Below are 20,405 nucleotides of genomic sequence, written 5' to 3'. Positions count from 1 at the left end.
CCACTCCAGCATTCTGACCTGGAGAATTCCTCGGACTGTATAGTCCATGGGGTCACAGAGTGGGACACAACTGAGCGACTTTCACTTCCACTTGTCTTACTGTATCTGGGAGCTCACAGTTAAACATCTGACAAGGTTACCTCACATTTAACTGGCTAGGGTAGAAATAAGCAGGAAAGGGACTGTCTTAGTTTGGGCTACTATAACAAAATACCATAGACTGAGTGGCTTAAACAACACTTTATTTCTCACAGTTGTAGAGGCTGAGAAGCCCCAAATAGCAAGTGCTGGCAGATTTGGAAAAGGTCCATTTCCTGGATTGTAGACAGCTACTGTCTCACTCTGCTCACATGGCCTTTTTTTGGTGCACACACAATGCCCCATTCCTTATGAGGGCATTACTTCCACCAGGACTGTACCATCCTCTTGACCTCATCTAAATGTAATTAATTTTCTAAGACCTTATCTCCAAATACCATCACGCTAGGCACTAGGGCTTCAGCACATGAATTCTGAGCTGGGCTGGGGTTCCTTATTTAACTCAACTAACAAAAATCTTTAATGGTATTATGCAGGGATGGGCTTTACTCTGTTCTGAATTCTCATGCTGAAGGATGGGAATTGCAATTTGAACCTATGCAAAGGCTTATTATATTTGGGGACAGGAAGATAGTATCATAAATATCATTTCTCCCCAAATGTATACACTTAAGGCAATTCTAATTAGAATTTCAAAGGGTTTTTATAATTTGAGAAGACCTACCTTCATTTATAGAGAAAGAAAATGAAGATTAGCCAATAAAACTGAAAAACAGCAAGGAGTGGGGGACTTACAGTAACAGAATCCAATAAGGCTAATGTTAACATTATCCATTAATGTTAGTATAGGAATAGAAAAATAGATGAATGAAGCAAGATAATATAAATAACTCCTGGTGTAAATCAAAATATAAGTCAGTTAAAGTAGAATAAAAGATCATTTGGGTGAAGAATTACATAGCAAAGTTTTAGTTGAATAGGAAAAGTATGGTATCAAAGTAATAAGAGGCCGTTCCCACTGACCCATCCCTGAAAAGAGGACTTTAGATTTGTTTTTCTACTAGTTTCCTTGAAGAAAATACTGGAAATCTCTCATTTGTGGCCTGTACCTGGATGGGATGAACTGTGAACTGGCATGTAGACACTAACTGCCTATATAACTTAGGCATCATAAGTCTTGAGAAACCAAGGTAGTAGCTTCCCTGTGCTTAAGTGGTTATCCCTGTTACAAGTGAGTGCACCCCATTTGATGGTGGCACACCATGCAGATGCCCTGCTCGACGAATGTGCTGGATGAGAATGTTAGTCTTCCAGTGCTGAGGTGAACCACACCTATTCTGACCTTGTCTCCTCTGTGCAGTGTGGGGCAGTGGAAGCTGTGCTTGCTTGAGCACTTGCAAGACTTTCTGATGAACATGCTGTAAAGATATTTTCTTGTTAGGACAAAGCTAATAATAAACCTAATGCTAGGTTAAAGCTTATTCTGTTATCCCTCTTCCTCTTTCTGATTGCCAGTTCAAATCTGTGATTGTTTCTGGTGGACATGCAGGTGTCAGAGCTGTTTGACCCTAAACTGCCTGCTGGATTATTTTAACAAATTGTGCTTGTACAACTGGCAACCCATCTGGAAGAAAAAAAATGAACCCTCATAAATTAAAAATTCAATTCTAAAAAAAAATTCAATTCCAGATAGGTTAAACATTAATCTATTACAAAAAGGAAATAGACAACTTGAAAGAAAACCTAAGAAATAACATATATAATGTAAAGATTAAAGTATCTTTATAACTGACCCATACATTTCCTAATATCTAATATGGAAAGAGATCTTCAAAACTGACAAAAAGATAAATAATCCGATAGGAATATAGGCTAACAATATGAAAGTTTACAAAGAAGCAAATCTAGGAACAAGTGAGGTTTATACTCATCAGACAAACATGAATTTTAGTATAATACCACCTATTGTGTAGCTGGAGGAAACTTGTTTTGAAAATAACCGATAGCATCTACTAAAATTTTAAAATAGCACGTATCCTTTGATCTAGCAGTCTCTTGCCTATAATCTGTCCCCTGGAAATAAAAATACCTAAAATGTGAGGGCCACTTGTAAGGGTGTTTACTTGTGTCGTCTGTCATGGTAAATAACTAGTAACAAGTTGAATCAGCAGGGAGGATGGCTGAATAAATACACAGTACGCACTATCACAGAATACCATGCAGCATCTGCTTATCTTACTCTACCTGACCATTATAATCATTCTTGTTGCTGGGCCGTGACACTGGCCAACTATATGCACTAAATGGTAATCCTAGTTTGGTCTGGATTAGAGTTCCTAGTTGCTCTGTGACTTCAAAGATGTACCAGCACAAGGGTGTAATACTTAAGGAATATCAGAGAATGTTTAATGAAAAATGGAAGAAAAGAGGATAATTTAGATTCATGTAGATACACATATATGTTACTTGGCTACATTACCTCACAAAGTCAACCTATGGCATTTATAATCTTAAAACCAAATTTCAAAAATGCCAGTAACAAGCAGTGCAGTGCTATAGTTATATTAGCATAGTATTTTTCTGAGTTTAAAACACATCAATATATTTGAAAGGAGCCTAAGATTTAAATGTTACATACTCACTTTTATCACTATTCAAAAGAAGCATTAACTGTTTCTATATATCAAGTTATTGTGGTAAAGAATAAAAAATCCTCAAAAAGATTTGCTTTTAATAAGAGAATTCTCTTTAGGTCTGAGATCTCCCTTTTCAGTTCAATTTTCCCCAAGGAAACAAACTAGAGGTGGGGTGGGGGAGCTGACTGTGTCTGGCAAATTAGAGAAAATAACTAGTCTGAATTAAAAACTGAAGCTGAAATGCAACAGTTGTTTTACTTGGTGTCATACAAAAAAAAAAAAAAAAAAGAGTAACATGTTTTCTTCATTTTTAAAATGTCTAATTTCTAATACCAGAACTGGTTATGTGGCCTATTAAAATTTCTGATAAATGTTTCTGAAAAACTAATTATTTCTAACAAGTCTGTGCATGTATTATAAAGTAATATGATCCTTAAATTAATGTGCTTCAATCACCTGTTGCAAAATCATGCTCTCAGAGACCACAGAGATTAGTGATACAACATTTGACAGTAAATTTAAATAAATGGATGTTAAGTTACCATTAAAATTTTATCTCATGTTTTATAGTAAAGATATGATTTCAGAAATTTTTTTTGCAAAATATCTGCATCTAATTGGAAATGTAAGTCCATTATAACATGTATTCCATGTAGTCTCCCTACTCCTATCCCTATTTTTTTAATTTTCAGAAGTTTTAAAGAAACAGCATAAACAGAACAAACATATATTATTACAATCGAGAATCAACTAATGTTTTCTCATATTTATTTGGAATCTTTATTTTTTTAATGAGATAGATATTTAGATACAAAACTGAAGTATCATTCATCCACCATGATTGGCCCCATTTCCCTTCTACTCTCTTCCTTTCTAGAGACAACCACTTTTAGGAATTGAGTGTGTATCTTTCCAATCCATTCTTCATAGTTTTACATAAAAATGTCTACCCATAACCAATGCTTTAATACTAGTGTTGGTTAGTGTTGATTTAATTCAAACTCACACAGGTATAGTTATAATATATTCAACACTTCATTTTCATTCTACATGACTTTCAGATCTTTCTGTTAATACATATAGATTTAATTTGTTATACTTAACTGCTAGAGAGTATTCTACAGGATGACTACATCACATTTTATCAATCATTTCCAAAGTGACAGACATTTGTTTCCAATTTTTTGCTATATTAATATAACTCATGCTGCAATGAACATTAAAGATACAGGACTCCCTGGGTACATGGATCATTTTCTTCACTATATGTATATATACTCAAGAGTAGGTATTCTGGAATGTGTTTTCAAAATTCTTTCCTACTCCAAAGTTTGAAAAAAAAATTCTCCTACAAAACTCTTATATTATTAAGTTTTGCTCTTTGAGTTCTAGTCTTCAATACTTTTGAATTTTTTAATAAATACTTTATAATGTATGACAACAGCAAAGATCTAGTATTTTTCCACATGAAGAATCAATTACCCTGAGACCATTTTTTGAATTATCCAGATTTTTCTACCAAATTGAGATTACCACCTCTATGAACTGTCAATTTCCCTTACAAACATGCATATATTTCTGGATATAATATCCTGTCACAGTCTTTGTTTTCTATTACTGTATCAAGAGCAAGTAATTTTGATGGTTATACATGTAGTAAAACATGTAACAAAAAAATGACAATTTTGTCTTTGTTTCACATCTTTACACCTTGCATATCTTTGTCTGAATATATCAGGTAGGCCTTCTAGAACCATGTGGATTAGTGTCCATGACTGGATCCTTAATGAAAATGCTCCTAAAAGTCCAGCATGAACATGTTTGTTGTGGGGCTATTGGGGGTATAGGTTTTCATGATAGTATGATAGTTATTAAATTCTCAGTGTATTACATTTTGAGTTGTTGCTGTAGGCTTTTCCATATTCATGTCACTTTACTGTAAAATGAATTTTCTGATATACTGTTTAGTATGACTTCTATTGAAGGTTTTCCTAAATTCAAGACATTCATAGAGCTTTAATGAGTATGAATTCTCTGGTGTCTAATATGATGTGACTTCTGGCTAAAAGCTTTCCCACATTCATTACACTGATAAGGTTTTTCTCCAGTATGGATTCTCATATGCAGAGCAAGAGTTGAGAACTGAGAGAAGGCTTTCCCACATTCATTGCAACCATAGGGCTTCTCACCTGTATGGCTTCTCATATGCACAGTAAGAGATGAGCTTTGACAGAAGGCTTTCCCACATATTTTACATTCATAAGGCTTATCACCTGTATGAATTCTCACATGTACAATAAGTGATGTGATTCGAGAGAAGGCTTTTCCACATTTATTACATTCATAGGGTTTCTCTCCTGTATGAATATTGTGATGTTTAATGAGGTACTGCTTCTGCCTAAAGATTGTTCCACATTCATTACACTTATAGGGTTTCTCTCCAATATGAATTTTCTCATGCTCAGTGAGGTTTGACTTGCCACTGAAGGCTTTTCCACATTCCTTACATATATAAGGTTTCTCTCCTGTATGACTTCTTTGATGTCTAATGAGGCTTGACTTCTGAATGAAAGCTTTCCCACACCCTTTACATTCGTAAGGTTTCTCTCCAGTATGAATTCTTTGATGGATAATGAGGTTTTCTTTCTGGCTAAAGGCTTTTCCACACTCATTACATTTAAAGGGTTTCTTTCCACTATGGATATTCTGATGTTTGACGAGGTATTGCTTCTGGCTGAAGGCTCTTCCACATTGGTTACATTCAAAGGGTTTCTCTCCTGTATGAATTTTCTCATGCTCGGAGAGATATGATTTGCCACTGAAGGCTTTGCCACATTCCTTACATGCATAGGGTTTGTTTCCAATATGATTTCTCTGGTGTTTAATAAGGCTTGACATCTGAATAGAAGCTTTCCCACATTCATAAGGTTTCTCTCCAGTATGATGTTTTTGGTGAGTAAGCAAGTTTCCTTTCTGGCTAAAGGCTTTTCCACATTTATTACATTGATATGATTTCTTTCCTGTATGACTTCTCAAATGTAGAGTAAGGGATGAGACTCGAGAGAACACTTTACCACATTCAGTACATTCATGTGATTTCTCTGCAGTATGCATTTTCTTATGCTCTGTGAGGTTTTGCTTCAGGCTAAATGTTTTTCCACACTCATTACATTCATAAAGTTTCTCTCCAGTATGAATTTGATCATGCTGAAGGAGATCTGATTCAGGCCGAAGGCTTTCCAGCATTCTTATCATGCGCAGGTATTTTCTCCAACAAGAATTCCTTAGTATCTCTTGACATGTGACATAGGTGAAAGCTTTCCCACATTCAACATATGCAGATGGTTTCTCTCCAATAATAATTCTCAGATATCTAACAAAGTTGAATTTATGATGAAAAGACTTTTCACACTGGTTATCCTGAGGTCAGATGATTATAAATTGGGATGAAATGTAGCATCCTCATTATATTCTTAATGGTTTTTTCTTAGATAGCTTCTCTCATATTTAAGTTTAAGTTATGTCCAAATTTTTAAACTGAGTCCCATACATAAAGTAGTAGTCTTAAAGAATCAATGTCTGTGCTCAGAGGAAATACTTTTCTGAGTTTTTTTTTAGCTGTATTTTATGAAGTTGTCTGAGTTTTTCTTTAATTGTATTTTCTGAGTTTTTCTTTAGCTGTATTTTCACAAAGAAGGATGCAACTTAACTCAAAGGTCTTTCCTGTTGTATCTTTATTTATACATTTCCCAGGCCTTTTCTGAAAGGGAGTACAAAAAAAAAATCATTGAAAAGAGTAACTAACTGTAAAATATTTAATGCCTGGCATGTAGTGAACATCTAATAAGGTAGCCATCATCATCATCAGTATCACACTTGTGAACTTCTCCACTATTTTTAATAAAATTTCAGAAATGTACAATTAGGGCTTCTCTTGTGGTCCAGTTGTTAAGAGTCCACCTGCCAATGCAGGGGACATGGGTTCAATGCCTGGTCCCACATGCCATGGAGCAACTAAGCCCACATGCCACAACTACTGAGCCTGCGTGCTGCTACTACTGAAGCCCGAGTACCTAAAGTCCATGCTCCGCAGCAGGAGAGGCCACTGCAGTAAAAGGCCTACTCCTTGCAATGAAGAGTGTCCCCCACTCACTGCAACTAGAGAAAGTCCTAGTGCAGCAACAAAGGCCCAGCACAGCCAAAATAATAAAAAACAGTGAAATTTAAAAATAGACTTTTAATTTCAAACCTAACCTAAGAGTATAAAAGAAAGCTCAAGTACAAATGACACCCATGGGTACATTAGCTTAAACTGGTTTTAAATGAAACAATGTATACTTTATAAATCAGTAAAATAAGGGAAAACATAAAGAACAGGTGACAGGATGAAAGACAAACATAACACTGTAAAGTATAGGATGAAGGGATAAAAAATGAATAGGAGTATTATTAAAGGGATGTGTGGTTAAATAAGATATTTATTTCTACATCTTCCTGAAGGTCCATTAAAATGACAATAAGGGGATGAAGGGCATTACTCATAAAAACTGAAAGGCTGAGGAAACAACAATGGGTGAAAGTATTAGGAAATTTTGAAAGGAAAGCGAATAAAGGACTAAATTAACCACAAAACTGAGAGGCTTAAATAAAATGCTAGTAGATGAGGATGCCACTTAGATGAAAGGTAATTTGTGACACAGCTGTTGACAAAAAGGCTCTATAATTTTATGGACAGATTGAGTAAGAATTGAAAGTGGCTTATAAAATTATTACATAAGGAGAAGCTGATGCACCCAACTCTCCTAACTGGAAGGAAATAGGAATTTATTATCCAGAAAAGTGTAACTGAGAAACTCCAAATTTAGTTTTGACAGAGAAAGTAGATGAGAGTGCCATACTGAAAGAGGGTGATAAGTAAAAGTCTATATATAGTATAGTATCCCAACTTCTTTCTACTGCTAGACTACAGGAATGCTAGTAGTTGCCAGGTGTCAGATATGGAAGGGTTCTTGTCTGAAAAAATGAGAAAATCATGAGAACCCTGATAGATACTGACATTCGGAGTCATAGAAAAGAAAGACATATATCCAACTGAATGTGTACAGTGAAGCCACCATTTTAACAGACCTACTCATGGACACTGATTATAATCATCACAGAAAATATGAAAAATGAATGCAGGAAATTTTCTGAGCCCCATCTTTCTTATTAGTATCTTGATAATGATTAAAATTGACTGCATTTAAAATAGGTAAAACAGCTATATAAAATGCGAGAATAAACACCAATAGACACAGTCAGACGAGTTTAAGGTGGCTGTTTACATGAAGCAAGAATGGTGGGTAAGGAAGAATGGAGTAAGCATAGCTATAATCCTATAATCCTAATGGAGTAAGCATAGCTATAATCCTATAATCCTACTGGACTTCTAAAAGCTCCAATTTGTTATACCTACAGAGATTTCCTTGAAGACTTGGGCCTTTTAACTTGAATCAATCTGTAAATTATAGACAGTGCTTTTTTACCTACTTACAACTGAGTTTCACATGGGCTAAACAGCAAAGTACATAACATTTAATGGGAAAGGGAAAAAAAAAAAAAGAAAACATGGCAGAAAATAGCCATCTTTGCTTCCAAATCTGATTTTTATTTCCATTTTGATTACTGATACTATCATTTCTGGATACTGAAACTGTCACTGCCATCAAATTTCAGGTTTTATTTATTTTTCTTCTTTCATTATGCCTGTTCTGGCACCCAAGCTCTTTTTTTGTCAAGAACTCTTTTCTTGGCCTCTCTAAATCCTTTATTTTATAACTGTTTTCCACCCACTCTCTGGAAACCTTTGACATTATCCTGATTTATCCATCTCAAAATTTTATCCTCATTTTCATATAAATAATTTTAAGAACTGACTAGTAATATGCTGCCACTCTTATCAATGCTGTAATTTCTATAATTAGAAAAAAATAACCTCAACACTCACTGCATACCATAAGCAAAAATTCACTCAAAATGAATCACAGACCACAGCATGAGCATTAAAACTATTAATAAGAAATATAAAAGAAAAAATGGTAGACTTCATCAAAACTAAAAACTAATTAATGCCCTTCAAAAAACACAGTTAAGAAAACAAAAACAAAAGCCATAGACTGGGAGGAACTAATAAAGGGCTTCTCTCCAAAATATATAGAACCGCTGAAATTCAATAATAAGATAAAAACAATTTAGTTTTTAAAATGGGGGAAAGACTAGAATAGACATTTCACAAAATAAAACATATCAATGGCTAGAGAATCTCATGGACAGAGGAGCCTGGCAGGCTGCACTCCATAGGGTCACATAGAGTGGGACATGACTAAAGCAACTCAACACACGCCCTCGAATTTGCAACGTAGTGAATTTACATTTCAATGTAGTGAAAAATACAAACCTAAAAGAGTATATATTAATACTTAAGATCCAAGTTACTCTGTATCTGAGATGGGAGATACAAGGATTAGAGAGACTGGGCTAGAAGTAAGAGACAGTTCAATAAAAATGAAGTTCAAGATTGAACAGTGGATAAGATTTTGATAAATGGATCACCGCACAATCAAAGGCAAAGATGCCAAGAAATTCATACACATGACAGGGGCGATAAGAAGGGTACAACTGTTACTATTTAAAGCTGGAATAATAATCACAACATGATGAAGGGAAGAGGGAGACTGAAAATATATACATTGTAAAATGTATAAAATATACATCACTCCTAGTGATAGTAAATAGGTATTGTCTAAAATCAAGGATGTAGACTAAGAAAATTATGAATATAAAGGCAAACACAAGAAAGAAAAAAAATAAACTTCCCAAATGCTCAGGAAGATATATATTCACAACAAATAAAGATCCTACAGCAAAAGATAAAAGATGAGGCAGAATTTAAAACAGTAGGGAATTCCCTAGTGGTCCAGTGGTTAGGACTCTGTCCTTTCACTACTGAGGGCATGGGTTCAATTCCTTGTTAGGGAACCAAGATCCCACAAGCCATGATGTGTGGCAAAAAAACAAAAAAGAATTTAAAACAGTACAGAAAATTAGAATCAATACCAACCATACTGTTCCTGTGAAAAAATGCATATACAATAATAATAACTATTAAAAGAACTATGATAGGCTCATATAGAAAATTCTCAGCCCTCAAGTCAGACCTCCTGAATCTAAAAAAGCTGTGGGTACGGCCCAGCAGTCTGTATTTAACAAGCCCTTCAGTTGATTCTTTTTTTTTTTAAGATTTATTATATACTTATTTATTTTATTCTTTGGCTGAGCTGAGTCTTGATCGCTTTGCCCAGGCTTTCTCTGGTTGGGGTGAGTGGGGGCTACTCTCTAGTTGCAGTGCGTGAGCTTCTCATTGTGGTGGTTTCTCTTGTTGCAGAGCACATGCTCTAGGCTTAGTTGCTCTGTGGCATGTGGGATTTTCCCAGAGCAGGGATCAAACCCAAGTCCCCTGCATTGGCAGGCAGATTCTTAACCACTGGACACCAGGGAAGCCTTCTCCAGGTGATTTTGATGCATGTTAAAGTTTAACAACTGATATAGCAAATCCCCCCTAAACTGTACATAAGATATGCTTCTAAAATAATATATCAGAAATGCTGAAAATAAAGACTAAAAATAAAATAAAGATAATCATGAATATATAAACTATAGAAATCCAAGATACAAAAACATTAGCAACTGAGAAGTCTACCTCTCTCAACCTAGGAGATCAAATCCATGAAATATGAGCATATATATGAAATGGGAACATGAAATAAAAATATGTACTAATTTATAATATAGAACTAACCAGTTTATTCTGTATCTTGAAAATAGTGAACCATCTTTTAAAATGCTCAGAGAACATTCTCAAAATAAGTCCACACAGTAGGCCTATAAAACTTCAAATATTCCACAAAGTAGAAAAAGACAGATAAATACCCTAAAAAAAAAAAGTCATAAATTAAACAAATTAAAAATTTCCACTTGTAAATTTCAAAATCTACTGGCTTGAACAAACTATTTGATCAAAGAGGAAATTAAAATATATTGCATAATATTTAGAATATTATTCAGAACACAATGTATATCAGAACCCACTTGAAAAAATGCTTGGAGAATTTTAGCATAAATGGTTACATCATTTTTAAAAGAAATAATAATAATAAATATTCAAACTATGGAATTATAATGAGGAAAAGTAAACAAAAGAAAAACAAAAATTAGAAAAGATAGGAAGAGAAATTGATTATTACAAACAAAACTACAAGTAATAATAGACTCACGAGTAAGAATAAAAGCAAAATTAAAAAATAAAAAAATGATCATTTGAAAACAAGATTTATAGAGACTATTTTGTTCAATTCTGTGCAAATAAATTTATAAACCTAGCAAATATAACCTCTGAAAACTTAGACCAGAAAAGAAAATTTAAACAGAAAAATAAACATAGAAAAAAATAGAGGCAATCATTCTCTCATTTTATCACTTCAAAGTCCAAGGTATGTGTGGTTTAAGGTGAGAATTTTACTAAACTTTTAACAAAGTACAATAATACTATTTATTTAAAATTTTCCAATTCTTAAATTCATTAAATTTGCAAAAGTATGATGTACAACAGATTAGAACTAAGTTCTATATAACTAGTAAGTCAAAAGAAAACACAGAAATTACATTCTCTTGATAATTAAAGCCCCCCTTGTATTTTTACAGGGGTTATATCAACATCCTTTACAGATACTTAACCAGAACTGAATTTTTTATACTGTAAAATGACAATCCTGAACTGAACTAGGCAACATTATCTGAATACCAGGCAATCTGGTCCTTTCAACAGCATTTATCCTGTGCTTTAAAAAGTGTTTTTAAATATAAATCAAAATGCTCTAATGCCAAGCATACTAACTTTGTGCTATAATACCTGAGCTGAGTAGTTCCAACAGAGATTCTATGGATTACAAAGCCAAAAAACTTTCTTTCTGGCCCTTTACAAAAAAATTTATTGACCCTCTTCTACTCTAGTGTGGCGATTCCTCTCTCCTCTACCAGGCTGGAACCAGGATACATTGTTAATCCAGCTTTAAGCACAACTAAATGATAAAGAGACAACCTGGAAGAAGTCTGGATCTTCAAGTACCACAAAGACCAAAGGTACCATGCAGATTTTGACTACTCATCACATAACTGATATAAGCCAATAAATCAATTCTTACATTCCTTAAACTAGCACATTTGGGCGTTTATTAGTGGGCTTCCCTCGTGGCTCAGAGGTTAAAGTGTCTGCCTGCAATGCTGGAGACCTGGGTTCGATCCCTGGGTCAGGAAGATCCCCTGGAGAAGGAAATGGCAACCCACTCCAGTATTCTTGCCTGGAAAATCCCATGGACAGAGGAGCCTGGTGGGCTACAGTCCATTGGGTCGCAGACTCGCAAAGAGTCGGAAGAGTCGGACACGACTGAGCGACTTCACTTCACTTAGTCCCTTAGCTTTAAGTTCTCAAATGTGGTGGTTTACCATTTAGCTTTACTATAGGGTCTTCCCTGATAGCTCAGTTGGTAAAGAATCTGCCTGCAATGTGGGAGACCTGGGTTCGATCCCTGGGTTGGGAAGATCCCCTGGAGAAGGGAAAAGCTACCCACTCCGGTATTCTGGCCTGGAGAATTCCACGGACTGTGTAAGTCCATGGGGTCACAAAGAGTTGGACATGACTGAATGACTTTCATTTAGCTTTACCATGATTGATGAACACTTTTTAGTCCTGTTTCATTGCCTTACATATCATGTATCTGCAGATACCAATTCAATTCAGGCATTGAAAGTATTTTCAGACTGTAAGAAAATGAATGGACAAGAAAATGACTTTTTACAAAATCACATAGTAGGGCAGAGTTTGCCAACCTCTACTCTTAACAGGTCACCATTTAAAAAGAATACACTGGGTTTCCCTGGTGGCTCAATGACAAAGAATCCGCCTGCCAATGCAGAAGACACAGGTTCAGTCCCTGGTCCAGCAAGATTCCACATGCCGCAGAGCAACTAAGCCCATGTGCCACAGCTACTGAGCCACGTGTCCCAACTACTGAAGCCCATGTGCCTAGAACCTGTGCTCCACAACAAAGGAAGCTACTGCAATGAGAAGCCCTCACAACACAACGAAGAGTAGCCCCCACTCACCATAACTAGAGAAAACCCACATAGCAATGAAGACCCAGTACAACCAAAAACAAATAAATAAAATTAAGAAAAAAAAATACACTGAGTTTGCCTGACATTTGAACATCTTGATATATGTTAACACTCTTCTCTACACAGCAACCACAGTAATCTTGTCACAGGCAAATCATGTCTTGCTCTCTCTGATAAGTCTCCTCGTATAATCATAAAAATATTTAGAAGCATACAATGTTTATTGCACTGCTTCCAACGAGCAGAAATAGAGAACTGAGAGCCAGGAATAGGAGATATACCTATTTTTTTAATGTCTATCAAGTATATGTATTAGATTTTAAAAATAACAGTACAATACAGCACTCATTTCCAGGCCTGCATTATTGTTAAAAAGCAGGAGGTAGAGATGATATCTGGAGATACACTATGTATAGTATACAGTATAGATATACTCTATAGTATAGTATACAGATATAGTATGTAGATATACTTGTATATCTGTGTATATAGTATATAGATATACTTATATACTTGTATATCTGTATACTATAGATATACAAAATATGATATCTGGAAATAAGACAAAAAAACAAGGATAAAAGGGTAAAATTCAACTTTGAGGCACATTACAATAGAAGGAGGAAGAAATATGATAGTAAAATGTTAAAGAAAATAATCTACATTTGTAGATTTGAAAGATTACAGATTTCTAATCTTTGGCAAGAAGGACTGAATGCTGAAGGAAAGGAGTGTAGACATATACGGAGAAGTGAAAAAATGGAGAATGTTAGTGAGAGGAAGAAGCATGAAATTTAGACTGTGAAAGTTATAAAATTGAGGCTGCATATAAAATTGAGGCTGCAAATGATATAGAGAGGCTGGCATCCAGAATCAAGGTTAGAGAGAGAACTAGTCCTCCAGAATCTGAGAAAAGAAAAGCATCAAACCAGGAGGAGAATTTAGAAACGTTACCTAGGTATCTAAAGGATGCCTAGCAATTTTCACTCCAAAAGACAAGAGACAATAAGAAAATATCAAAAAATTTCAGATGTTGCAAACTCACTGAGCCGCTGTAATGAGCCTTTATTCCATTCATACCTGCTGGGTTCTCTCTTACCCAGAGAATACCTCCTTTACATTTCTTCCTCTATCATCAATTGCTCTTCTTGTTTGAACTGGTTACTTTAAAATTTGAAATACTGACGTAGGACTTGGATGAAGGTTAAAGCAGCATCTCAGAATTCAGGTTGAGCCCTTAGGACCCTCAGCGGAGTTAAAGGATAAGGAAAGTGAAGCTCCGGGGGATGCACAAAGAAGTTGACTTGTGAAAAAAGAACAAAGGAATGATGACCCTTGGACTTAGAAGCCAGAGCACACACATACACATACATGTGAGCACATGGAAAAAGAGTATTTGTAATTTGCATCTCAGGTCAAACTCATTATGTCATTTAAAGGCTCCACACCTTTCGAAAAATAGGAAACAAGCTATCTTATTTTCAGAATTTAGGTTATACAGAGAAACTATCAGTGAGTTGCTAGAGTTCTCTAGAATCACAACCTGCATGAGTACCTTTGAGCAGGTGTCACTTACAAGTGACACCTTGTTCCTGATTGAACAGTCACAGTTTTGAATTTCATTTTCCCCCATAACAACACATTTCTCATAAATGTGAAGTCACCAATCTTGAATGATATGGATAAAATGTAAAGGAAGTGACTCTGAAATTACTCGTGGATCAGAGTTCTTAAAATTTTTAGAAGCCTAATATTTTATCCAGGTTATATTATTCTAAGAGAAATTAAGTGTCCTATAATTAAATGGTCATTCAATTCATTGGTTCAGCAAACATATTTCTCATTTATTATGTGTATTGAAAAGACCATAGTCTTCAATTTGTAATGGGGTGTGACAGATAAAAGGGTCAAACGTGCTCAGAAGCTCTTCCCTTACTCCAACATAGGATGCTTAGTCTGGCTGGATAGTGCCATGAATTGATGAAAACAGGTTCACACAGATGGCAGAAAGGATGGAGGCAACACACAGGAGGGAAGAGGTAAGTATGACATTCTGGACATAAAGAGTTTGAAGTTCCTATGCAACCTCCAGATGGAGTTGTCCATTAGACAGTTGGGTATATGCCTGAGAAGCTCAGGACAAGCCTCAAACAGGAATGGTCATTCATTAGTCCTGTGTCACAGCTGAAGCCATAGTGGAATTTTGTTGCCCCTAAGAGTTCTTAGAAGTGAAAAAGATCAAAGTCAGAAACTCAGGAACACTGATATTTGAGGGACAAACAAACATCACTCACTAATGGAGATTTTTGGGGAGAGAGGGGACCTTGTTCCTTGGTTTTCACTGGAATTCCAAAAATGAGAGAAGTATTATGGAAGCCAAGGAAATATTCAAGAATGAGTCAGTGATAACACCTGAAAAGGAACGGAGTGAACAGAGAAATCTAATTACTCCATCCCAGTTAAAAATGGAAATGTACAAAACAGGCAAGCAAAAATGTGATTTTTATTCCTGCCCTAGCTGCTACATCCCCTCACAACCATTTTTATTTTCTGCATAAACTTTAAAAGTTTCTTCATACTACAAATATACACTTCTACCCCCACTTACTAAAAAAAAGTAGTATGTTATACCAAACATACACTTTACTTTCTTCATATAACAAAATACATCACACTTTTAAAATCTATCTAATCTATTACTTGCTCAATTTTTTTTGGAGTCTTTTATTAACATTTAAAAATATCTTCATTAAAGAAATATCTTCATAAAGCTTTTATACTTTTACTGTTTATCCCTAGGTGTTTTATCTGATTTGTTGCTATTGTAAAGAAAGTAGTCTTCTTCGTAACTATTACTGATTATTTTCTGTATGTAGCAAAAATATTATTTCTATATATGAAATTTTGTACTGTGGTACTTTCTCATTTTATTGAAAAATATGTTGTGTGATTAAAATACTGGAAGAAATTCTTTTTACAGATAAAAGAAAAATTTGTTTCACTACATTTACAAAGGTCATTTGGTTTGGGGAATACCTGGTAAAATTAGGAGTCAGACTGCCATGCTCACTGACAAATCAGGGCGTCTAAATTTGGTTTTCTGACTTGTACGCCCAAGATAGGACAACTTGCTTCCCAATTCTGCGCTATCAGCACCAGTGGAAACTAACTCTTAAAGCTGTTCCTTAGCCCAGGACTTCTCAAATCAACCTCACCGTAAGTCCTCCAAAAAATTAAGAAAAGTCAATACCTCTGGGGAGTCTAGACATCCAATAACAAGTTTCCCGGAAATCTTTCCTCTTAAAAAAAAAAAAAAAGCTGATTTTGTTTTCTACTCCACAATGGGTCTGCTTTTATACAAAAATCACTTATCTCTCAGCTGCTTAGCCTTTTCCCTTTCTCATCTTTCATAGAAACGGATGTTGCAGAGAAATGCACCCTTTTATCATTATTTTAGAAACTACAAAAGTGAGGTTTAAATGGTACTATCCCAGTAAGTTCCCAACGCCACCCACTCTCACAAAGTTGGAACCACACAGGTTGCAACTCTGCAACCCTCTCACTCTCGCTCACAACCTAGGTCACCCACCGACGAACCCGCCCGTTTCCTTCTGTACCCCTGTCCCCATCCACAGAAGCTTTGAACACTGCTGCACGTCACAGGAGGCGATTCCTCTCCTTCAGTTTCCCCAGCCCGGTCGTAGGCTCCGCAAAATCTCCCCTACAACCTACCCGACCGGACTCTAAGCCCAGAAACCTAGGTCCAGCAACCAAGATCTGCGCTTCACAGAACCAAAACCAAACTCACCAGCAGACAAAGACGACGATGGCGAGCCAGACAGCCTGCGCCTGCGCACTGCCGGCTGGTTAGCATTCCCAGAGGTCTCCTGGGCTCCACCGAGCCCGGGCTCAGAACCGGGCGGAATCGGTCGATATTGGTCGGGCGTCCGCTTTTCTGATCGTGGACTACATTTCCCAGAAGTTTCGGTGGTTCGAGTCAGCTTTCGCGCTTTCTCAACTCCACCCGGGCCTGTGGGACTGTCTCCCTGATTGGGGGAGGAGTGTACGTAGCCCGAGCCTCGGGACTTAGGTAATACTGTACCCGTGCCAGCTACCTCTGGGAGAAGGCAGTGGTAATAAGCTCAGTTCAAGCCCACCCCTAGTTGGGGGTGACTCCAACTAGGAACCGCGGTGCAGGCAGCGCCAGAAAATTCCAGGGCACGGTCTGAGGCTAGGGTGGGGGAGAAGCGGTGAGGGAGGGAGTGATTGTGGGGATCTCTGGCTAGGCTCCAGCCCGAGGCCATCTTGTCCCTCACAAGTGCGGTGCTGAACTACCTTTCCCAGAGGTCGCCGCGTTCTCCGGCCGGCGGCTCTGCGCGGAGCGCCACGGCAGCCGGGTGTTAGTGTCTGAGCTGTTCCTGACGACTGACGCCTTGCAAGGGAGAGTGGAGGTGAAACATCCAGAGGCCTGGGCGGGGATGGAGACTGAGTATTCTCTGTTCAGGCTGCACGGGCGAGGTTGGAAAGGGAAGTGTCGGTTATTATGTATGACAGTATGTCCTTGTGATGGGTGTGTTATTATGACAGTGTGTGGTACCGTGTGCTTAGCTTTATGCGGGTGAGTCTACGAGGTGTGATTGTTAACGTGCGATCGTGTGTAATACTCTGTGCTAGTGTGGGTTGTCCTGTGACTCTGTGCCCCTGTGGTGGCTGTGTGGATTGTTTCTGTGTGACCGTATATATTCCTGTTTGTGTGCATGCATAGGGAACTTTGTTATTGTGCTTCTTTGACTGCGCCCTGGTGGGGATTGTGGCTGCGCAGCACTGTGTGCGGAAGGGAGGGGGTGTCTGTGACTGAGACTGTTACACCTGTGTGTCTTCTGATTGGTGAATCTGGAGAGACTGTGTCGGTGACCGTGTGTCACATATAGTCATAAGTGAGACACAGGATAGCTCTGCCCTTTGACAGTTAAGACCCTGAATCTTCTGTATGGCATTGTAGTTGAGATGGAAGCCTGGGATCTCCTCTGAGAAGCCCTGGTCAGGGAGGAGCAAGTAAGCTAGATATCCTTGTCATCTGGACCTCAGGAAAGGTTTGTTATCTCCTTAACTCATCTGTATCTATTAACCAGGCTTAATGAGTCTGTCCCTTGTAGCTCATAGTCAGTGAACACACCAAGTACTTTAAATTTTTTTTTAAAACTTATTTATTGGCTGTGCTGCATCTTCCTTGTTGCTTGAGCTTTTCTCTAGTTGCAGGGAGCGGGGGTTACTGTCCAGTTGCAGAGCAGTTTTCTCACTGCGGTGGCTTCTTTTGTTGCGGAACACCGGGCCCGCTGGCTTCAGTAGTTATGACCGGAAGGCTCAGTGGTTAGTTCCGGTGCTCTAGCGCACAGGCTCGGTAGTTGTTGGGCACAGGCTTAGTTACTTGGAGTTATGCGAGAATCTTCTCAGATCAGGGAGTGAACCCCTGTCTCCTGCATTGGCAGGCAGATTCTTTTACCATTGAGCCACCAGGGAAGTCCCACATCAAGTACTTTTGATTAAAGTATAAGCATTTATTAGTTGTGACAGTAAGAAGACAGGGAGCCAGCTCTAAAAGCGCTGTCTGTGCAAAGCTGGATGGGGAAGTTTTAAACTTCCGCGTGCATAGTACTAAAAGGGCAGGCATGGTAAAAAGACAAAAGCTGCTCTAGGTTGCAAAAAACTGCAAGCAAAGTGTTTTGGTTGGTTTGTGTGCACTTTTTGAAACATCTAGTGTTTGAAACATCTAGTGTTTGGAACTTTTTGTAATTTAACAATTTCTGCAAAACAATCATACTTTCGTTTAACCCCATTCTTTCCCTACTGCTACCTAGCTAATATATCCTTCAACAAGAGAGATCTCCAAGGAGGAGAAAATAATGGTTATGACATCTATAAGTTATATATAAGATGATTTGGTATTTTCCCTTTATTTCTAAAATGCTTTATTTTTTCGGGAGTTGTTTTTTTTCCTTTCTTGGTAGACTTCTAACAGAGACCCATGAAGTAAACTAAAGCCTACTATTTTGCACTTTCTAATTTTTAAAATTAATATGTATACTGAGTATTTTGGTTTTATATATGTACACATATGCAATCATGTCGATACATATACACATGTATATACATGCATCTTAAATATTTTCATTTAAGTGATGTAACTTTCCACATAATTGAAAATTATTTGAGAATATTTTAAATATTACACAGTGTTGTTTTGTCATGTGTGATTAATGCAATAGTCATTGTCTCCTTTATTGCTATAAAAATTCTCATTTTGTTTGAAGAGGCACTGTGCCAAACAACAAATATGGAAAAAAAAAAAAAACAACCACTTTACATGTTTCAGATGTAAACAAAAGCTGTTAGATTGGATTTCTTAGACAGTTCTTTAAAGGGGGGAACATGGGGAAGGCTCAGTAGACATGTACTCTTTTAGCCTTCTTCCTTTTCTCCTTCCTGCCTGGGAAGTGGATATAGTGCTGTTCATGGAGCAGCCATCATATAACCATGCATCCACTAGGAAAGGAAGGGTAAGAGAATTAAAGAGTATACTAAGTGAAAGTAGAGGATTTTAAATAGTGTATATTGTATGAAAGTTATTTGGTAAACAAAACAATATTTACCTATAGGTGGATGAAATATATGGTAACATTTCAATTCTCTTCATGGTAATGTTGACTGAAAAACACACAATGTGATAGGCATGAGTTTCAGTTCTATCTGAGTACTTACTGAGCACTATAGCCTGGGAGACAGCCTTTCAGGTAGCTCTGAGAAATTACTCTGAAGATGTGAAGGTGTACATGTGATTAAAGACACATGTTGGTAGACGATTATTGCCAGTTGTGAGGAATAGATATCTTGGTTAATGATTTTAGTGCTTTCCTAAGTATGGGCAGATGCAAAAATCCAAGTTCATTAAAAAATTCTCCTGAAATAGTTCTAAATAAAGGCTCATTTTCACAGAGCACAGAATGACTGATCCTGAATTTCTCTTCAGTTCAGCTCAGTTCAGTCACTCAGTCGTGTCTTACTCTTTGTGACCCCATGGACCGCAGCACACCAGGCCTCCTGGTCGATCACCAACTCCCGAAGTTTACCCAAACTCATGTCCATTGAGTCGGTGATGCCATCCAACCATCTCATCCTCTGTCGTCCTCTTCTCCTCCTGCCTTCAGTCTTTCCCAGGATCGGGGTCTTTTCCAATGAGTCAGCTCTTTGCATCAGGTGGCCAAAGTATTGGGGTTTCAGCTTCAACATCAGTCCTTCCAATGAACACTCAGGACTGATCTCCTTTAGAATGAACTGGTTGGATCTCCTTGCAGTCCAAGGGACTCTCAAGAGTCTTCTGCAAAACCACAGTTCAAAAGCATCAATTCCTCGGCGCTCAGCTTTCTTTATAGTCCAACTCTAACATCCATACATGACTACTGGAAAAACCATAGCCTTGACTAGATGGACCTTCATTGGCAATGTAATGTCTCTGCTTTT

At 37.2% G+C, this 20,405-nt stretch overlaps 1 protein-coding gene across 2 annotated transcripts in view; it reads right to left on the bottom strand.

The window, feature by feature from the left end:
* Positions 1–221: 221 nt before the first annotated feature.
* The window catches only part of LOC133054290 (zinc finger protein 260), a 58,258-nt gene continuing 38,074 nt past the window's right edge, over positions 222–20,405 (bottom strand). Inside the window, exons 5-6 of one of the 2 annotated variants that reach the window (XM_061139168.1) lie at positions 6,829–6,845; positions 222–5,798 (exon numbers count right to left, since the gene is read on the bottom strand). In XM_061139168.1, the coding sequence (XP_060995151.1) occupies positions 4,692–5,798; positions 6,829–6,845 (1,124 nt within the window). In that variant the 3' untranslated portion in view covers positions 222–4,691. Of the gene's footprint in view, positions 6,436–6,828; positions 6,846–16,695; positions 17,146–20,405 lie in introns of those variants that run through there. The other variant, XM_061139167.1, reaches the window with a different exon arrangement.

Source organism: Dama dama, chromosome 4, assembly GCF_033118175.1.
Source record: "Dama dama isolate Ldn47 chromosome 4, ASM3311817v1, whole genome shotgun sequence".
NCBI classification, from domain to species: Eukaryota; Metazoa; Chordata; class Mammalia; order Artiodactyla; family Cervidae; genus Dama; species Dama dama.
This window is presented reverse-complemented; position numbering and strand designations above follow the sequence as displayed.